Below are 20,101 nucleotides of genomic sequence, written 5' to 3' on the forward strand. Positions count from 1 at the left end.
TTCCCTTGAAGGAAGGGAGAGGTGAGGTGCCTCTCTCTTCTTTCTCTCTCTTAATCTTTCTTTCTATACATATATGTTCATATGCGTAGATGTAATTGTTTTTTTTTTTTTTTACTACTGTTGTAAAGTATATTTTTTATATTCCTATGCTTTTTTTTTTTTTGCATTTCGTATTGGTTCCTTTTTTATTATTATTTACTTGTCTATCTTTCTGTTTATGACTTTTTCTGTCTGCCTTTGCTTCATTTCTCTAGAAAAGCTTTATATCATGACCTCAGCTCTCTCAGCGGCGCGTGCCTGTGCCCATACTATTCTTTGGGAAAGTCTCCGCTTCTCTTCTTTTGAAGGTGCCATTCCACACATTTTATTGGTAGTCGATCGAACACCGTGCACACTGCAGAAAGTATTATTGGAAGGATATCTGCAGGAGTTACAGCACTATAATACTACTAATACTACAAATGCTACAACAACAACAACAACAACAACAACAAGTGTTTCACAATCACCATTATCATTAACACCCTCATCAGGGTCGCTACGCATTGACCTTGATCTCTCTGCCACTACGCCATGTTTTACTTCAGGATTAGATTCTAATTGGAAAGTAACATGTGGTGTGCTACCATTTCATGCAGACACATTTCTTGATGATGTGCGATTGTTACAGGCATTTCTGCGACAATGTGGTACACCAGCTGAATCCGTCGATGGTGAATTACATGACACCCGATGGCCAGAGAATAAAATGTTAAGGGTGTTTGAATCACTGGCGCCACTTTTGGCACCGGATGATTACGATAACAAGAAGAACAGTAAAAAAAATAATGATAATAATAATAATAATAATAATAATAATAATAATAATAATAATAATAATAATAATAATAATAATAATAATAATAATAATAATAATAATAATAATAATAATGGTAATCACAACGATGGTAGTGGGTCTGAGGTGGCATGGAAAGAGAAACTTTTTCGTGCACTTCGTGAAGGTCCACCACGTGAACTACTGGGATGTATTCTAATCGAGCGTAATGCTTTTCAGCTTGAACTAGAAAAGTATCGCCTGCGGTTGGATCTTTTTAAAATGGGTTTGCGTGTTGCAGAACATAATCATTTAGAAATAATGAGTCGTTCAGCAGATGCATTAGCCGCTGATAAACACCATGACGACAGTCATTGTAAGAATGGGAAAGAATGTTGCTTGAAAAATGAAGAAATTATAAACTACATGCGTTCATGTTCATTAAAGCCACATGTTTCAGAGTCTATTGGACGCGCCATTGCGGATTCTATTGATGCATGGAGTTGGGAAAAGAGAACAACTCCCAAGGACGGTGGTGAATTGGTGAAAGTTGTTCCACCAGAATCTTTTCATGCGGCTTTGAAGAATAAGGATTTATGGTCTATCTACAGTGATGGTGTGCTTTCGTGGAAGGAGGAAAACTCTTGCGAAAATAACAAGGGTACTCTCTCTGATAGCGCTAATAATAATAATAATAATAATAATAATAATAATAATGAGGGTGAGTCAACGGGAGTAGATGAACGTCCTGCTGTTGCTTCTACACCGTTGGTTATTACGGGTATAGGTGCGCCACTTCGTATCATCTGTCATGATGGCCAAGTGTTAAGTTACGATGGTGGAATGGAAGATTGTCTGCTTAATACGGGTTATTACGCAGCTGCGCACATGCCAGATCGTAATACGGTATTGGGTCATCGCCAGCGGTTCCCAGTACATGATAATACCGACAGCGAAGGGAGAAATAAGCAGAGTTTAACCATGAAAAAGGAAGAAAATGAACGCCATTATGGTGGTGAAGAAGAAGAAGGGGTAAAGAATATGGAAGCAGGTATAGGAGGAGACGCATTGGTGGATGCGGACAAACGTGGTCGTATGAAGAAGAAGGAATATCTTTCCATGTTAAAACGCGCTGGTAAAAAACCAGGAGCTACAACAGAAGGTAGTAGTCGCAAACGCACAACTTCACCATCAGAAGATGTTTGCGGCGGTGATGGTGCGTCTTTGGGAAGTAGTATTGGTGGTACATTCCCTGTGGGTGAAGTAATCAGTGAATCTTTTGATTTAAGTAAACTAAGTGGGACCTGCACGGTCTTTGCGTACCCCAGTCTATTTAAAGAAGTTACTATGGCTGAACCACAACCAATAACACTTCGCATCGAACGTGGAATTGTAACCGATATCTCTGCTGACGCACCGGCGGAGTTTGTGGAACTTATTGAACTTGTGCGACAGTGTGAAGGGGGGGCGTGTTATGTGCGAGAACTTGGTATTGGACTCAGCCCACATGTTGGCAAGGGCCGCGTGTTAAGTGATGTGACGGCGTTTGAGCGGCAATTCGGGGTGCATGTCTCACTTGGCCAGCGACACCCGTTATTTGTAAAACAGGCGGTGAAACGTAATCCTGATTCTACTGTGGCAACTGCAATAAATGAAGCGGGTGGTGCGGAATTGCGTGTGGAGGGGCCGGTGTTAAAGCGAAAGGCGGGGAAATATCACATTGATGTCTTTCTTGATGCGGCGAGATTGGAGATGGGTGCATTTGCAGTGGACTTTACAAAGGGTGCTCGCAATACACAGGCAGAATCGGTTGCAGTGAATGTATGAAATCAAAAGGAGAAAGAAAAATAAAAAGAGTAGGGGAAAGAGGGAGAAAAAGGTAATTGCTAAAAAACGTAAGAGAAAGGGAAGATTCATGCAACCACTGGGGGAATTTAGCTTTTCATTGCAGAGTTATATATATATATATATATATATATATATATATATATACGTAGATAGTCTTTTATATGCACCTCACTCGTATTTGATGCGTAGTAGTAGTAGTATGTTATTTTATTTTGTTTTTTTTTATCATTTGGTTGTTCCTGCTGTGTACTTCTCTGATATACATACAGTCGATGAGTCTTGAGACATCACTTTTCTTCCGAAATAAAACTAAAAGAAAGGGGGGAAAAAGATGGGGAAGAACCCACAAGTGGAAGGCCTTATGCTCTAAAATAAAAAGTCACTGTCATTTTTACCATTTTACCTTTGCCTCTCACTACAGCAATAGCAAAGACATCATCACTATCAGAGCTTTCTCTCTACCTAATCACACATACACATATACAGGTGTATATATACATATATTCTTTGCTTTTAAAATTTCTTGTTCCTTGTGTAGTTTCGATAAAAGTAACCACTGAAACATGCGTTGTGGTAGAAGATTACTTGGCTCAAAGGTAACAGAAGTACTCTGTGATGGTGAGTGTCAACTGACACGCATGAAAAGCGATCGCGTAGGACTTCTTTCCCTTAACCGACCCGCACGTCGAAATGCTATTGGCCGCACACTACTACAACAACTACATGAGGGGATTCAACACTGTAGTACCCCGGCGAATGATATTCGCTGTCTCGTTCTGGCGAGCAGCGTAACTGGTGTATTCTGCGCTGGTGCTGATCTGAAAGAACGTCGCAGTATGTCTGTAGACGAGTCAAGAGACTTTGTGCAAAAGTTGCGTGATACCTTTAACGCACTGGAAGATTTATCTATTCCAACTATTGCCGCTATTGAGGGTACGGCATTAGGTGGGGGATGTGAACTCGCACTCTGTACAGATATACGTGTGGCTGGTGCGGATGCGGTGTTTGGTTTACCTGAAACGAGTCTCGCTATTATTCCTGGCGCTGGTGGGACTTATCGAGTGCCGCGGGTGATGGGCTACAACCGCGCCTTGCAGTTCATTCTCACCGCGGAGTCCATTAATGCCACCCGCGCTCTACAATGTGGTCTCGTTAATGATATAACTCCCGCTGGTAGTGCTCTTGAAACCGCAATGAAAATGGCACGGCGGATTGCGTCTAATGGGCCTATTGCGATTGCGGCTGCAAAGGCGGCTGTGCGTGCTGGGTATGGACAAACACGAGATGTGGCACTCGCAGCGGAGGCGGCGCAGTATGATGTGATACTGCAAACACAGGATCGTCTAGAAGGACTGCGTGCTTTTGCAGAGAAACGACCACCACAATATGAAGGAAAATGATGATGGAAGTTATTTGCAAGCGTTTTGGGTTTTTTTTTCGTTTTGTTTGTCTTCCTTTTTATCCCAAATTGTACTATTAGTGTTACGGTTAGCGAAGTGGACAAGAAGATTAAAAAAAGAAAACCATTGGAAAGATATAATACAAGCGAGAGAGAGAGAAAACGATCGAGAAGAGTAATGAAAAGGGGAGAGGCTCTATAGTAAATTACACTACATTGCTGTTATTATTGCTAATTTTAACATTTTTTCTACCATTACCACTACCACATACGTGTAATAACGACTGCTATTTGTCATTATTATTATTATTATTATTATTATTATTATTATTATTATTATTATTATTTTTTTTTTTTTTTTTTTTTTTTTTTTACCCTCACCTACTATATTTGTTATTACAAGCAGCAAAAAAAATACAAAACCACAAAGAGGGGAAAAGCAAACCAGCAATCGAGCAAACGAGAATAGCTAACAAAGGCAACGACAAGAGAAAGAAAGAAAAAAAAAAACGCACCAAAGAAAGGTATTCTAGAAAAATAGAAAAAAAAGCGACAAGAACGAGAGTAACAAGAAACATACACCCATAAACCGACTGAGCAAGATTTGTTTGTGAATATGCCTTCTGAAGGTGACTGGAAGAAAGGCTTAACTGTGCCTAAGAAGGACACCCGCAAAAAGACTGAGGATGTTGTCTCGCGGCGTAATGTGACCTTTGAGGAGTACGGCCTCCGACGCGAGTTGCAGATGGGAATATTTGAAAAGGGCTTCGAGCGTCCGAGTCCGGTGCAGGAGGAGGCCATTCCCGTAGCGCTGCAGAGCAAAGACGTGCTAGCGCGTGCGAAGAACGGCACTGGCAAGACGGCCTCTTTTGTTATTCCCGTTCTCGAGAAGGTCGACACACGGGAGCCGCACGTGCAGGCGCTGCTGATGGTTCCCACCCGCGAGTTGGCCCTGCAGACGGCGCAGGTGACGAAAGAACTCGGCAAACACATCGCCGGTTTGGAGGTGATGGTCACAACCGGCGGCACAACACTGCGGGATGACATCTTGCGGCTGCAGAGTCCCGTGCATGTGTTGGTGGCCACACCGGGGCGTGTGGTGGATCTCGCGAGTAAGCGGGCGGCGAAGTTGGACCGCTGCCGCATCATTGTGCTGGACGAGGCGGATAAACTTCTCTCGCAGGAGTTCACAGAGTTGATGGAGGAACTGTACACCTATTTACCAGCCGACCGACAGTCCCTGCTCTTCTCCGCCACATTTCCACTAACGGTGAAGGAGTTCGCCGATCGACACCTGCGCAATCCGTATGAAATTAACCTTATGGACGAACTCACACTACGGGGAGTGACACAGTACTACGCCTTTGTGGAGGAGCGGCAGAAGATTCACTGCCTTAACACACTCTTTAACCGGCTGCAGATTAATCAGTCCATCATTTTCTGCAATAGCGTTAACCGGGTGGAGCTGCTCGCGAAGAAGATTACACAGCTTGGCTATAGCTGCTACTACATTCATGCCCGCATGCAGCAACAACACCGTAACCGCGTCTTTCACGACTTCCGTGAAGGACACTGCCGCAATCTTGTCTGCTCCGATCTCATCACTCGCGGTATTGACATTCAGGCCGTTAATGTGGTGATCAACTTTGACTTCCCCAAGTACGCCGAAACGTATCTGCACCGTATTGGCCGTTCTGGTCGTTTTGGTCATCTTGGACTCGCCATTAACTTTGTAACGCACGAGGACAGTCAGAATGTCTACCGCATTGAGGCAGAATTGGAGACGGTCATTAAACCCATCCCAGCAGAAATTGACCCTGAACTGTACGCCGCATAACAACAAGAACAAGAAGAAGAAAAAAAGAATGAAAATGATGATTATGATTATTGATGACGATTATGAGGAGGAAGAAAAGGAAGCGGGAGAGAAGGGGTTGGGGAAAGAAGAGAAAGAGAGGGGAGAAAAAGAAGAAAGTGGAAAATATGAAAATGGATGGAGGGGAAAAAGAAAAAAAAGGGCAAAAAGAATGAAAATGACCAGAGGAAGTAGTCGGAGGAGAAGAAGAAGTGAGGTGTAAAGATGATGGAAAAAAAAAAATGAAAGAAGAAAGAAAAAAATGAAATGAAAATGAATAGAGAAAAAAAAAGAAAAGAAAGAATTACAAGGAAGAATGAAATAATGAAGGTGACGATGAGAAACAGACAGACAGACAGAGATAGAGAGAGAGAGAGAGAGAGAAAGAGAGAGAGATAAAGAGGAAAACACATCGACGTTAAAAAGAAAAAGAAAAAAGGAGAAAATAGAATGAAGAGAGGAGAAAAAAAGGGAAAGAAGAAGAAGAATTAAAAGAAAGGAAGGGTGAGTAGAGGAAGAGGAAAGAAACCAAAATAAAACATGATAGAAGGGGGTAAAGAGGCCAACAAAATAGGTGATCCCACACATACAGAGAGAATTAAAAGGAAGAAAAGGAATGGAAGAAGAAGAAATGGAAAATAAAAGAAACGTATTATATATATATATATATATATATATATATATATATATATATATATATATACATATATATATATAAGGGGAGTCTTATTGCACACACACACACACACACACACGCAAACATACGGATGCACAAATGCACGTTCGTACGCACACACCAATATTACCGATCGGAAAAAATGAAAAGAAATAGAGAACAAAAGATAACGCCATAAACAACAAAAAAACAACAGTAACAGTAGCACGACCTTCTCTGAAATGGGGAGGCCCATGAAGTCCAACACGATACAGAATGAGAAGCGCACGGCGATACGAAGGGGAAAAATAACGAAAAGAGAAAAGCAAAGCGGCGCGAATTACATTAAAAAAAATAATAAAGACGCCAACATGAGATCTATGATTTAAAGAAAGAAAGAAAAAACCAATAAACAAACGGACTCTGTATACGTGGACTGAAGAAGAGTGAAGGATAGAGTTGTGTAAGCTATGTGAATGGGAGTGTACACGAAGGAAAAATGATAAACAGACCGCATTTCTATAAGGAACGGACGTCTATTATTGCTAGAGACATCAAAAAATTCATGTTGAGTAAACGAGAAAAAAGAAAAAGAGAAAGATAGTAAAACAAGAAAGAAAATGAAGGAATACCAAATGGTGCTAAAGACGAAAAAAAACATTTTAAATGAAGGTTGAATGATGATGAAAATTGAGAATTAAGATATATAATCAATGAATATATGGCGTTAATCAACAATCTTCGTGTAATCTCTCTTTCTTTCTTTCTTTTTTATCTTTTCTCTAATACGTAAACGTACGCATACACACATGAAAATCAACCCACTTGGATACATACACGGGCAGGTCCATTTCCCAATGCAATAACAGTAATCTTTCTCTCATTATTATTAATTTTATTATTATTATTATTATTATTATTATTATTATTATTATTATTATTATTATTATTATTATTATTTTATTATTATTTTCTCCCTCTATATCCCCTTTTTTGTTTATCCGTTTTTCTTTACTTTTATGAAGAGGAGGGGGGAACGTTTAAATCCTTTTTTTTTCGCACAAATCCATGAATATTATGAGTGTATATTTGTCTGTGCGAAGAGGAAGGGCATACATGACCGTCATCTCCAGAGAGAAAAAGATGGCGAAGACGGGTGTGGAAGCGGATATGTACACAATTTTGTGAGAAATTGAAAAATAAAAATAAAAAAGGGGAATGAGAGGTGAAAGGAGTTGATGATAGATGATGAATACATTTCGAGAAAAGAAGGGGAAAAAGAAAACAAAAGGAACATATATATATATATATATATATATATAACTTTGGGCACAAATATATCTAGGGTTCTGTACAATAGCAATAATAATAAATATAATATATCCAAATACAACGGGGATATCAACAAGACCAGCAGTGGAATGAGGGGCGCATGCTGTGAGGAGAGAAAAGAAGAATGGAAAAAAGAAAAAAAAGAGATATCATCTTGAAGATTAAGGGGAGAAGGAGGGGAGCGGAATGAAACGACTGGAAATTATTTAAATAAGAAAGATTGGGGAATTATGCACAGGGAAGTGTATGGCAGCAACACACAGACATTTACAGATATATATATATATATACTCCTGATTAGAGAGAAATGAAAAAACAAGATTTGGGAATTGTATAACAATTGAAGGTGGAGGGGGCGGTAGCGACAAGAACAATAGAGATGAATATCGAAAGGAAAATGTCTTTATTTATGGGGATAAGGAAAAAGGAAAAAGCGAAAAGGAAGCAAATAAGAATAAAGGGAAAGCGAAAAAAAAGAGGAAAGAAAAGAAAAGAAAACAGTGCGTATCGGTTTGTGGGCGTAAGAAGACAGAGAGAGAAATACATGCAATATGATATATATATATATATATATATATATATATTCTTCTAGAGAATGAGATTTGAGCTGTCCTTTTCGCTTCCCACTTTTATTTGGGAGAATCATATAATACGGAATCACATTTCCCCCTTTTTTTTCTCTCTCTCCTTTTCTTTTCTTTTACATTTTATGCATTTCTTCTTTTTATTTTATATCTTTCTTGTCGTTCCACACATCCCCCTGATGATTCCCAGAGCTGCTGCTCCTCTATGTTGATTGTGTACGGCTGTTTCTTGCGGGATGGATTCTCCCATTAAGCACCGAAGTGAGAAAAAACGCTTTTTTTTATTTATATGCACAAAGAAGAGAATATGATTAGATGGTTGAGGGAGAGAGAGTGAGAGCATTTTTTTTTTTTTCGCAAGTCCCTTTTTTTTCTTTTTTCGTAATAATATTATTATTTTTGTGCGCTCATTTCTTTTTTTGTTTTTCTTTCTTTGCAAAGGGGATACTTGTGTCCTTTAAGCTCTTATTTTCTTTCCCCCTTCTTCTTTCCCCTTTTTCCCCCTTATTATTATTATTATTATTATTATTATTATTATTATTATTATTATTATTATTATTATTATTGTTATTGTTGGTTTATTTCTTTCTTTCTTTTTATTTTCTCCCTTCTTCTGCTGTGTGCCACGTTTATAATTATTTCTGTTACTGTTACTGATTGGCGTTTCTTTTATTATTATTATTATTATTATTATTATTATTATTATTACAATTATGATTATTATGAATATTAATGGATGGAGCCCCGCGTCTGTCTGTGTGTTTAATGTGTACGTGTATGAACGAATGAATGTGTGCTTACCGTGTGGGAATGGAGTATATATATATATATATATATATATATATATTCTGTGTGTGTTTGAAGAAAGTGTATGACGTTCGTTTCTTCTCTCCATCCCCTCTGTTGAGTTTCTACAAATGAATGAAAACTTTTTTATATACTTTTTCTCACTTCCCCCCTTCTTTTCTTTTCTTTTTCATCATTCAATATTTCTCTGTTCACGTCCCTTCTTTATAATTTTCTTCTTATGGGTTTTTCTTTTATTATTATTATGTCTGTCTCTCTGTATTTCTGTCTGTGTGTGTAGTTCTCTGCGTCTGGGAGTAAAAGCAGAAAAAAAAACAAGAACAAAAAAACTAAAAAACAAAAATTAAAAGGAAAAGAAAAAAAAGAAAAACTGAGTGGAGTATTTGCGTGGCACTGTATCTGTGTGGTTTACAATGCACTCCTGCAGTGTTTTTTTTTTTTTGTTGTTGTTGTTAGTTGTGTGTGTGTCTTTCTCCCTCAGAATTCATTCTTTCCTTTTTTCTTCTTTTTTCTCTCTCTCTCTCTATTTTCTCTCTTTCCAAATTTGTGTGTTTGTTTTTGTAATCATTCTTTTCTTATTGACACTTCAGTTGTCTATTCATCTATTTATGTTATGTGGTGATTTCTCCACCAAGTGGTGGTGGGGGAATCTCTCTTTCCTACAGTATTATATTTATATATATAAATATATATATATATATATATATATATATATATATATATATATATATTCTCTTTTCTCTTCATTTATTTATTGTTTTTTACAAATATATATATATATATATAGAGAGAGAGAGAGAGAGAGAAATATTTGGAATAGAGTAAACGAACCGAGCGGAGAGAAATAAACAAAATATATATAACTATATTTATATATATTTATTGCGCCCGCCGGGTTGAATGACCGAAAAAACAGCCGTACGACCGTCTGCACATTATGCCCACAATGACGATAATAAAACAACAACAATGGGGAGAACAGAAAGAAGTGATATGGACATATTGGAATGTGGCGATATGAAGAGACGAAGAGTGGATCACAATAACAATAACAACGCAAGGGAAGGAGAAACACCAGTGAGAGTTGCTTCTATTCATAAAGAACAACAACAGGAATCAGAACAGAAGGAAGAAGAAGATCATCGCAAATCGGATAATGGAATTTCTCCTGATGGAGATGAGAGTGAGGAACACGTGGATGCCAAACATAATGATCATCATCGCAATAATGATAATAATAATAATAATAAAGAGGAAGAAGAAGATGAGGATAATAATAATAATAATAATATGGAAGAAGCCGCACTCTTCTTCAGTCCTGTTGGATTGTCTGATACCACACCCACACATCCCACTATATGTACACCACATGTAAATGGAGCAAACGATATTAATAATAATAATAATAATAATAATAATAATAATAATAATAATACTGATATTAATAATAACAGACGTGAATCATCATTAGCGCGTCGCAGTCGTCGCCCACCGGAAGTCCACGGCGCCGTTACAACACTCCGTTCTATCGAACAACTCGAGGCCGTCTTTGGCACAGAACCAGTATCTCCCAACACTCATATTAATAATAATAATAATAATAATAATAATAATAATAATAATGATAATAATACATCTATGAATGGAAATGGTGCGGGATTAGCCCCATCGCCGAATGCTGTTGTACCACTGCGTAAAGGCGAAACCGTAATTGTGGTGCTGCACAACGGCCGCAGTCATGTGCGGGAATTACTGCAGCACTCAACAGAGAAACTCTCGCAGTGTCGTATTTTCCGTTTGGATCTCAGTGCACTTCCACCATGTGAATATGAGACCCGCGATGATTCCTTTCCATCCTCCATCACCACACATCATAATAATCGTATTAATAATAATAATAATAATAATAATAATAATAATAATAATAACAGTGAAGAGGAAAAGGGAGGCATAACGAATACGACAGAGACAACGGCATCTCTGCATGAATCGACCGCAGTGGAAGAGATGGAGGAGGCGAGGGAAATAACAACAACAAATACAAATATAAATATAAATATTATAATGGATGGAAATACAGAAGTGCAGGAAACGGATTACGCCCCATCTTTTTCTTCTCAGATTTCACTTGGCACGGAGCGCGTTATGCAGCGGGTGTGTGCACTTCTCCGTGTAGATGAGATATTAAACCCCGACACACATTCCACTAATAATAATAATAATAATAATAATAATACAACGCCAACAAAGAACTCTGCTTCTTCACAACAACAACAGCAGCAAGAAGAGACTGTGCATTCCACACCACCAGCCGCACAACATTGTGGCAAACGTGAGGAATTGATATTACCTGCGATGATCGTATGGCGTGCCGAGGGCGGTGCCCCAGACGAATACGTGAACACAAACACTAATCACAATAATATAAATAATAATCATATTAATATAAGTAATAATGATCACATGCATACCAGCGATGCGGCCAGGAGTCCGGAGTGTGTGCCGGCGACGCCCCCCGCCCCACACGGCCGGCCGCTGGTGGTGAAACAACTCACATCTGTCGATCAACTCCACTCGCTTTCACTCTTAACGCCCGTCTACACCGTCCCGCATCTTCTCCGCACGATTGCGAAATCCGCATTTCCCACTAATTCCACCAATTACATTAACTCCACTGTTGATGTTCCCAATTCCCGCACGTTTATTTACTTTGGGGCCTCGTGGTGCCCGCCGTGCATGCGAATTGTGAATGCGCTGCCGGCGATGATTCGAGAAGATCTCCCACGCAATGTTACATGCACCGTAAAGGCGGATATGGATCTCGCCACACCGCTCTTTGAGTTCTTTGGGGTGGAAATAATTCCATCGTTTGTTATTCTCGACAACGATGTTCTCCGCAGCACAGGCGATTGGGATGCACTATGCAATAATAATAATAATAATAATAATAATAATAATAATAATAATAATAATAATAATAATAATAATACTTCAACGCCAGAAGAGTTGATGGCGCCATTACGTGATGCACTGCGGCGAGCGGAGGTTGGACGTATTCAAAACTCACAACGAGTACTCGTACGGGCGTTTATAGAAAAACACGCAAGTGAACTGAGTTTTGATGAAGACTTCTGATTTGTCTTTTTTTTTCTTTCTCTTTTCACTTTTTTGTTTTATTTGGTTCGTATCGTTCTTCTTAATGTTGTTGTTATTATGGTTATGGTTATGGTGGGTCTTGCCATTCCTCTACCGCGACCCTCATATGTGTGTATGTGTGTCTCTCTCTTCTCTTTGAGAAAAAAGAGAATGAAAGAGAAATAAAGAAAGAAGAATGATACACAGTCACCCGCATAATATTACATTCTTGAATATACACATATACACATTATATATATATATATATATATATATATATATATATATATATATATATATATATATGGGTTCGTTTTTACTCACTTTTGTTGTTTTTTTTTTTGTTTTTTAGGAGAAACCTGAGAAACTTGTTCATGTGAGCTCGAACCATAGAAAACATAGAAGCTCTTCTTTCTCCTGTGTAATGCCGTATTCATTTATCATGCGTGCATGCATGAGGATAAAAAAAAAAAGCGCACAATCAATGAATAGAAAATTAAAGTAAATATATATATATATATATATATAGAAAGGAGAGTAAAAGGGAGAATAAATGATAGAATTGGGGGTAAAGAAGGGTTTGAAAGGATTTCCTTTTCTCTCCCCTGAAGTAAAAACAAAAACTTTTTCGTTTTTTTTTATTTTTTGTTTTTAAATTATAGAATATCAAACTAGTAATAAAATAATATTAATAATAATATGAATGATGATAGTGAAAAGAAAAAATACCCCTATACTTTAAATTTTATTACTATTATTACAATTACTACTGGTTGGTGTTAGTATGATTGGAGTCCTTTTTTTTTTCTCATCATTCATGGTGGAGGTGAATGATGAAAATAACAGGATGTTAGATTTGTATTTATATATCTGTGTGTGTGTACATTGAGTATATATATATATTTTTTATACTACTTTCACTTCAGTTTTACCTTCTTTTAGTTGTTGTTGTTGTTTTTTTTTCTTTTTTTTTCACACCCGCGCTTATTTTTCTTTTTTATATTACTTTTCGTAAAACTCCCTTCTTGTAGCAAATATTTTTTCTTTTTTTATTTTGTTGTGTTTCTCTGTTTTTTAATGTATTCATGAGGAGGAGAGGAATCTTCTTCCTTAAGAGACGCATACATCTCCGTGTGTATATATATATATTGTTGTTTGTATCTAAATGCCCATATATTTCGCTTTTTTTCTTTTTCTTCTTGTATATATTACTACTTTGTGAGAAACTCAACATTTGGGAAAGTAGTGAAAGTGAGATATTGAACGATAAAGTGGCAAACACATACATATATATATTAATAGGTGCATATATACTTGGTTTTGTTATTTTTTCTTGCAAGAGCAGTGTATTGAATTGGATCAGTGAAACAATCCAAAAAGTAAAGAGGAAAGTTTTTCTCTTTTAACAATACCGCTTTGGGCGTTTACATCCCGCAGTAGCCGTACAGTAGAGAAAGTGACAGAGAGAGAAAGGGTGAATTTCACAAGAAGGGTTTAAATAAGAGAAAGCAGAAGATAAAAGAAAGGAGCAAAAGAGGATAGGATAACGGGGGACAATTGAGTCCATATATATATATATATATATATATATATATATATACAGATAGAGAGAGAGCGAGAATAGAGGATTGCTCTGCAAAAAGTCTCTCTTTATCATATTCTTTATGTCTAGGGGGCGTTTGAATATGTTTGATGGGACGGGGAATAATGGAAACGATACAAATATCGTAAAGGGACAAAAGAAGAAATCCACTATATCTAATCATTCGGCATCTGGGGGATCTGAAATTCTCAGAAATAGTGATAATATTGCTGATCGTGTGGGGAATCAAGAGAATAATGGGAAGGAAGGAACAGGTACACAGCAGAATGATAATAGTATAAATATAGCAGACATTCTATCCATTTTCAATACAATCGCATTTAATCTCATGCGACACCGGCCAGAGGATGCAGCGGAGTATATTTTGTCCTGGTTGCGTGCGGAACGAAAACGAACTCTGATGGAAGCTCAGAGGGAATTACGTAGTGAACAATACGGGAAGTGTAAAAAATAAATGAATATGATGATAATGAGAAATAACAAAAGAAAAAAGAAAGAAAGAGGGAGGTTTTAAACGGTAGGGATGGGAGGGACATGATTGTTCTTCTGGGTTCATTTCTAATGCTTCTTGATTCTTCCTTTGTTGCAGCACATTGTGTATATAAAGGGGGAAGAAAGAAAAAAACAAAAAAATATCTTGTAGTGTATGAATGGTTGTTGAATTTAACTTGCTTTGGTAATGATTGGGGTTCGCTATTGCTTGATGCTCAGTCTTGTTTCCGCTGATGTGAGCAATATTGAAGGGAATAATACTTATATTAGATAGGAAATGATATCTTTTTCTGTTTCTATGAGATATATATATGTATATATATATATATATATATATATATATATATATATATATATATGGCTCTCTAACCTACTCTAGTGTAAGTTCAATATTTCCGTTTTTTTTTTGTCTTCCATTTCTTCCTGTTGCTTCAGGATGTTTTTTTTGTTATTTTGTTCTTTTGATTTATTTCTCTTCTGTATTGATTGCTCTTTGAGGTATCGTTTCTTTTTTGTTTTCTTTGTTTGTTGTTTTGTGTTTTTTTCTCGTGTGCCGGCAATCGTGCTAAATCGGTATTACCTCACTGGGCGAGAGAGGGAACAGAAAAAAAAAGGAGGAAAAAGAAAAAAAAGAAAACTAGATGAGTTTGAAAGAGGGGGATTCTTTGCCTTTTTATTTTATTTCCCTCTGATAATACTCTGCATTAATAATCTTTGGTTATCGCTGTTGTTATGTGGTTTTGTGGTTTTCTTTGTTTTTGAGTCTAGGATTTTCCCACTTCCTTCTTTTGTGGATTTCTTTTTCGTTTTGCTACTAGTTGGCAGTAAACGTGAGTGTATATATATATATATACTTGTTTTACGTTTAACTCTTTTGCTTATTTCTTTATTTGTTTGTGTGTGTGCGTTTTCTTCCATATTCTTTTACTTTACCTATTCATTATGAAAGTGGAAATGATATACTTTCCTGAAGCTGTTTTTTTTTCTCTTTCTTTTTGTTTTATTTATTCGTTTCTATCTCTCTCTATCTCTCTTTCTCTTTGATACTTCACACTTATACGTATATATACTCATGAATGGGTAAAATAATTCCGTGTGGTTCTCTCCAAGTACGTATTCTCCAGAGTTAACAATTTTTTTCTATTAATTAACCAAATAAATGAAATCGTACACATTAGCAACAATCCACGATGTTCTTGTGCCTGCGGCGGGAAACGCAAAACGTCCGTATTTGCCCAAGGGATCACGTACACACATTAGTGTAATTAGACCCACTGGAGGAGTACATTCATCGCAATACCCTCAACAAGAAGAAAATGAAAATGAAGATAAAACACAACTTGGTATTATGCGTCGTATTAAACCCCGTGGCATGGGAAACAATAATGATGATGAGAGGGATACCACAGAGAATAAAACAAATCCGAATAAACATAATAGTAATACTAATAATAGTAATAATGATAACACAAACACGAATAACCACCATAATAAACGAGATGCACTACCTGTGGCCTTGACGGGTCTCATCGCAACAGATCCCCGTGAGGGAACACGTCTCACGCGCAGTTGTGCCTTAATGAACAGTGAAGAAGTGTATTGGGAATCCATTCCACTTCCATCACAGCGGCGCATTGGGTGTGTGCAACTCACACCAGAAAGTCAAACCGCAATGCTGCAGGCGGGAAATAATGCGGCAATATTTCCCAATCCCACACTTTATGTGGCGGATGTGGTGGGGAATGTCTACTGCGCCACACTTCCCACGACATCTACAATGATGAGTACAGACGAGGCACCAACAAAACGTATAAGACAGGAATTAAAGGATGAAGATTCCTTCTGGACACTTATCGCACCCTCATCATCCTCTTCATCTTCATTATCTTCTTCTTCCCCCACTAATGGGGCAGGAGATGTGAGAGGATTAACCACACCGGGATTCTCTCAGTGTGGCATCCAAGTTGGGGCCCGTGGCTGGTGTGGAATTGTCCCTCTTCACTCCCACGCACTCGCCTGTTGTCGGGAGTTCTTCTTCGATCTCCGTTTACTTGACGCCTCTGCCGGGGCGGTAGTACGACACTACAGCACCACACATCCACCCACAGGCATATCACTTTGTACTGGTCTATCCCACAGTGTTGTGGTGGCAGAAGGAACACTGGCTAGTGTATATGATTTACGTTGTACAGAGGCCGTACTTCAATTAGCGAAGGATACAAAAACCACATACACCTCACCTGTTACGGGTCGTTTCACAACTCCTACACTCTCTGTGGCGGATGTGTGTTCTACAGGTAATGAGTATGAAGTGGTGTTAGCGGTTGGTCGCTCACTCTGTGTACATGATGTACGAAAGTGGAATTGTCTCAGCATTTCAACAAATGTCTTGAAATACGAAATTGGCTCTATTGCACCACTCGCATCAGGTAAGGCAGTTGTTGCTGTCGGTATCGACTCCGAAGTGCGTGTTATTGCATTACAAAAGTCAGAAAATGCTTCTCAGATGGCTGACGAAAACCATAATTACTCTAACGGCAGTACAAAAAAGAGTAGCACTAGCCATAATAATAATGGTAATAAATATAACGGTCACAATGCAGGAGAGAAGGAAGAGGGGTCTTCTGGCATGTCTTTTAGGAATCGTATTGATTCTATTGTGAGTTGTGGGAGCACATGGCAGGGCGGATGGGTAACATCTCTCGATGGTAGTTGTGCAAGTGGTATATCAGTAGACTACGAGCTCTTCCTTTCGTGCTAATGCTCATATCACACACATTACAAACACAAACTTATATACGTATATATATATATATATATATATATATATATATATATATATATATATATATATATATATATATGTGAATGAACACACAAATAAAGGCGTCTAGAAGTTCGGAGAACAACAAAGAAGGCGAAGGGAACGGCAATAAATATTGAAACGAATGCAAGATAAGATTGATACGATAAAGAGAGACATGAGGGGTAGTGGAAATCTATTACCCCATCTGCTTTTTTCTTTTTGGTTTACCATTTTTTGTTTTTCTTGTTCTCTTCAGTCTTTTCACTTTTTGCAAATAAAACAGTCTGTTTTTTTCTTTCTTTTATTCCCCCAATTGGATCTCCATTTCAGGTAACTGCTCTCTTTCCTTTCCTCGAATTGTTTCTTTTTTTCCTTCTCTTTTCACTCTTTTTTTTTCTTGCCTTCCCCATTTTTGTACACCTTCCACACTGTGTACATCTAATATATATATACATATTACACAAACCTATCTAGAGAGAGAAGAGAAGCCATGACCCTCGGTAAGAACAAGCGCATCAGCAAGGGCGGCAAGCGCGGTAAGAAGAAGATCCAAGAGGCCATGAGCCGCAAGGAATGGTACGATGTAGTGGCCCCCAAGAACTTTGAAGTGCGTCAGTTCGGTAAGACCATCTGCAACAAGACTCAGGGTATTAAGATCGCCGCCGACAACCTCCGTGGACGCGTCTACGAGACTAATCTGGCTGATCTGAACAAGACACAGTCTGAGGATGACGCCTACCGCAAGATGAAGTTCGTGGTGCAGGAGGTGCAGGGCCGCAACCTTCTCACACAGTTCCACAGCATGGACATGACCTCCGACCGCATCTTTAACCTCCTCCGCAAGTGGTGCACAACCATTGAGGCCACCGTGGAGGCCAAGACTGCTGATGGCTACACCATGCGCCTCTTCGTGATTGCCTTCACCCGCAAGCAAAGTAACCAGCTCTCGAAGAACTGCTATGCCAAGACACGCCTGGTGAAGTGGGTGCGCCTGCGCATGACCAACCTCATCCGCCAGCGTCTGGCCAAGGCGACCATCAACGAGGCCACAACCCTGTTGGCCCGCAACATCCTCCGCGACCGTCTCGCCAAGCGCTGCAACCCCATCGTGCCTCTGCGTGATCTCCGCATCCGCAAGGTGAAGGTGGTGCGCACTCCCAAGTTTGACGCCCAGGCGCTGCTCGGTGCCCACGGTGATATTCCCACCTCTGCTGAGGGTGAGGCCGTCGCCGTCGAGGTGGCTCAGGAGACCACTGCTTGAGTGCGAGCTCCCGGCATGGCTGCTATGAGCACACATCAACCGCAGTGGTTGAAGTAGCTACTGTGAAACTTCTCTGTCTCTGAAAGGATTATTTATTTATGGTTTGTTTATTTTTTGCCCTAAAAATTTAAACAAAAAGAAATTTCTACTCGCTATGGTGTTTCTTTGAGTTAATGTCTTCTACTTCTCCGTGTGCTGGGTGGGGAAGAGAGGGATATTCTATGATTATTTGTTTACTCAATTTCTTCTTTATCCCTTTTTTTTCTAGTATTTCCTTCGCTTCTTCTTTTTTCTTTTTTCTTTGTTCTTCTCTTCCTTTCTCTGTTGTATTATTATTTCATTGATTTATAGAGAGCATACACATCCTTCTCCGGCAGTCATGACCCTCGGTAAGAACAAGCGCATCAGCAAGGGCGGCAAGCGCGGTAAGAAGAAGATCCAAGAGGCCATGAGCCGCAAGGAATGGTACGATGTAGTGGCCCCCAAGAACTTTGAAGTGCGTCAGTTCGGTAAGACCATCTGCAACAAGACTCAGGGTATTAAGATCGCCGCCGACAACCTCCGTGGACGCGTCTACGAGACTAATCTGGCTGATCTGAACAAGACACAGTCTGAGGATGACGCCTACCGCAAGATGAAGTTCGTGGTGCAGGAGGTGCAGGGCCGCAACCTTCTCACACAGTTCCACAGCATGGACATGACCTCCGACCGCATCTTTAACCTCCTCCGCAAGTGGTGCACAACCATTGAGGCCACCGTGGAGGCCAAGACTGCTGATGGCTACACCATGCGCCTCTTCGTGATTGCCTTCACCCGCAAGCAAAGTAACCAGCTCTCGAAGAACTGCTATGCCAAGACACGCCTGGTGAAGTGGGTGCGCCTGCGCATGACCAACCTCATCCGCCAGCGTCTGGCCAAGGCGACCATCAACGAGGCCACAACCCTGTTGGCCCGCAACATCCTCCGCGACCGTCTCGCCAAGCGCTGCAACCCCATCGTGCCTCTGCGTGATCTCCGCATCCGCAAGGTGAAGGTGGTGCGCACTCCCAAGTTTGACGCCCAGGCGCTGCTCGGTGCCCACGGTGATATTCCCACCTCTGCTGAGGGTGAGGCCGTCGCCGTCGAGGTGGCTCAGGAGACCACTGCTTGAGTGCATTCATAGTGCGTGTGTGATGTGATTGCTCTTTTGTTTTTTCTTGTTTTCGTCATTTCTCCAATATTCTTTATGAATTTGGTAGGTATTGGCTATTTTTATTTTTTTTTTTTTTGTGTTTGGTGGACAGTTGGCTTTACACCTGTCTATGTTAAGTTATCTTGATTTTCTTTCTTGTTGTTGTATTTATTGTAATTGTATCTCATTTTTCTCCTTTTTTTTTCGTTTTTCATTTTTCTTTTTTGTTGTGTCTGTTGCCGCTTTTCTTGGCTCCTTGGTGTTGTTATTGGTAATTTTTGTAGTGAATAAGAGGAGAGAGAGAGAGAGAGGGGTGGCAACGAGAAAATAGAAAAAGAA

The 20,101-nt window shown here is 39.3% G+C and overlaps 8 protein-coding genes across 8 annotated transcripts; all 8 read left to right on the forward strand.

The window, feature by feature from the left end:
- Positions 1-268: 268 nt before the first annotated feature.
- LSM04_006299 (uncharacterized protein) lies at positions 269-2,641 on the forward strand (the record flags this gene model as incomplete). Its single annotated transcript, XM_067336600.1, has 1 exon — positions 269-2,641. One exon carries the CDS (start codon positions 269-271, stop codon positions 2,639-2,641), a length of 2,373 nt encoding a protein of 790 aa, XP_067191025.1.
- A 584-nt stretch (positions 2,642-3,225) lies between these two features.
- Positions 3,226-4,062, forward strand: LSM04_004240 (Enoyl-CoA hydratase/isomerase; the record flags this gene model as incomplete). Its single annotated transcript, XM_067336602.1, has 1 exon — positions 3,226-4,062. One exon carries the CDS (start codon positions 3,226-3,228, stop codon positions 4,060-4,062), a length of 837 nt encoding a protein of 278 aa, XP_067190993.1.
- Positions 4,063-4,677: 615 nt separating this feature from the next.
- Positions 4,678-5,898, forward strand: LSM04_002086 (DEAD/DEAH box helicase domain; the record flags this gene model as incomplete). Its single annotated transcript, XM_067336603.1, has 1 exon — positions 4,678-5,898. One exon carries the CDS (start codon positions 4,678-4,680, stop codon positions 5,896-5,898), a length of 1,221 nt encoding a protein of 406 aa, XP_067190959.1.
- Positions 5,899-10,194: 4,296 nt separating this feature from the next.
- Positions 10,195-12,429, forward strand: LSM04_006907 (Thioredoxin domain; the record flags this gene model as incomplete). The annotated part of the gene is made up of 1 exon (XM_067336604.1): positions 10,195-12,429. The coding sequence occupies one exon, from the start codon at positions 10,195-10,197 to the stop codon at positions 12,427-12,429; it is 2,235 nt and encodes a 744-aa protein (XP_067191033.1).
- Positions 12,430-14,093: 1,664 nt separating this feature from the next.
- On the forward strand, positions 14,094-14,486 carry LSM04_004720 (uncharacterized protein; the record flags this gene model as incomplete). Its single annotated transcript, XM_067336605.1, has 1 exon — positions 14,094-14,486. One exon carries the CDS (start codon positions 14,094-14,096, stop codon positions 14,484-14,486), a length of 393 nt encoding a protein of 130 aa, XP_067190999.1.
- Positions 14,487-15,683: 1,197 nt separating this feature from the next.
- Positions 15,684-17,285, forward strand: LSM04_002706 (uncharacterized protein; the record flags this gene model as incomplete). Its single annotated transcript, XM_067336606.1, has 1 exon — positions 15,684-17,285. The coding sequence occupies one exon, from the start codon at positions 15,684-15,686 to the stop codon at positions 17,283-17,285; it is 1,602 nt and encodes a 533-aa protein (XP_067190970.1).
- Positions 17,286-17,820: 535 nt separating this feature from the next.
- LSM04_000437 (Ribosomal protein S3Ae) lies at positions 17,821-18,591 on the forward strand (the record flags this gene model as incomplete). The annotated part of the gene is made up of 1 exon (XM_067336607.1): positions 17,821-18,591. The coding sequence occupies one exon, from the start codon at positions 17,821-17,823 to the stop codon at positions 18,589-18,591; it is 771 nt and encodes a 256-aa protein (XP_067190936.1).
- A 379-nt stretch (positions 18,592-18,970) lies between these two features.
- On the forward strand, positions 18,971-19,741 carry LSM04_004046 (Ribosomal protein S3Ae; the record flags this gene model as incomplete). Its single annotated transcript, XM_067336608.1, has 1 exon — positions 18,971-19,741. The coding sequence occupies one exon, from the start codon at positions 18,971-18,973 to the stop codon at positions 19,739-19,741; it is 771 nt and encodes a 256-aa protein (XP_067190988.1).
- Positions 19,742-20,101: the final 360 nt, after the last annotated feature.

The sequence above is a fragment of the Trypanosoma melophagium genome (assembly GCF_022059095.1).
Source record: "Trypanosoma melophagium isolate St. Kilda chromosome Unknown ctg25segment0, whole genome shotgun sequence".
Classification (NCBI taxonomy): Eukaryota; Euglenozoa; class Kinetoplastea; order Trypanosomatida; family Trypanosomatidae; genus Trypanosoma; species Trypanosoma melophagium.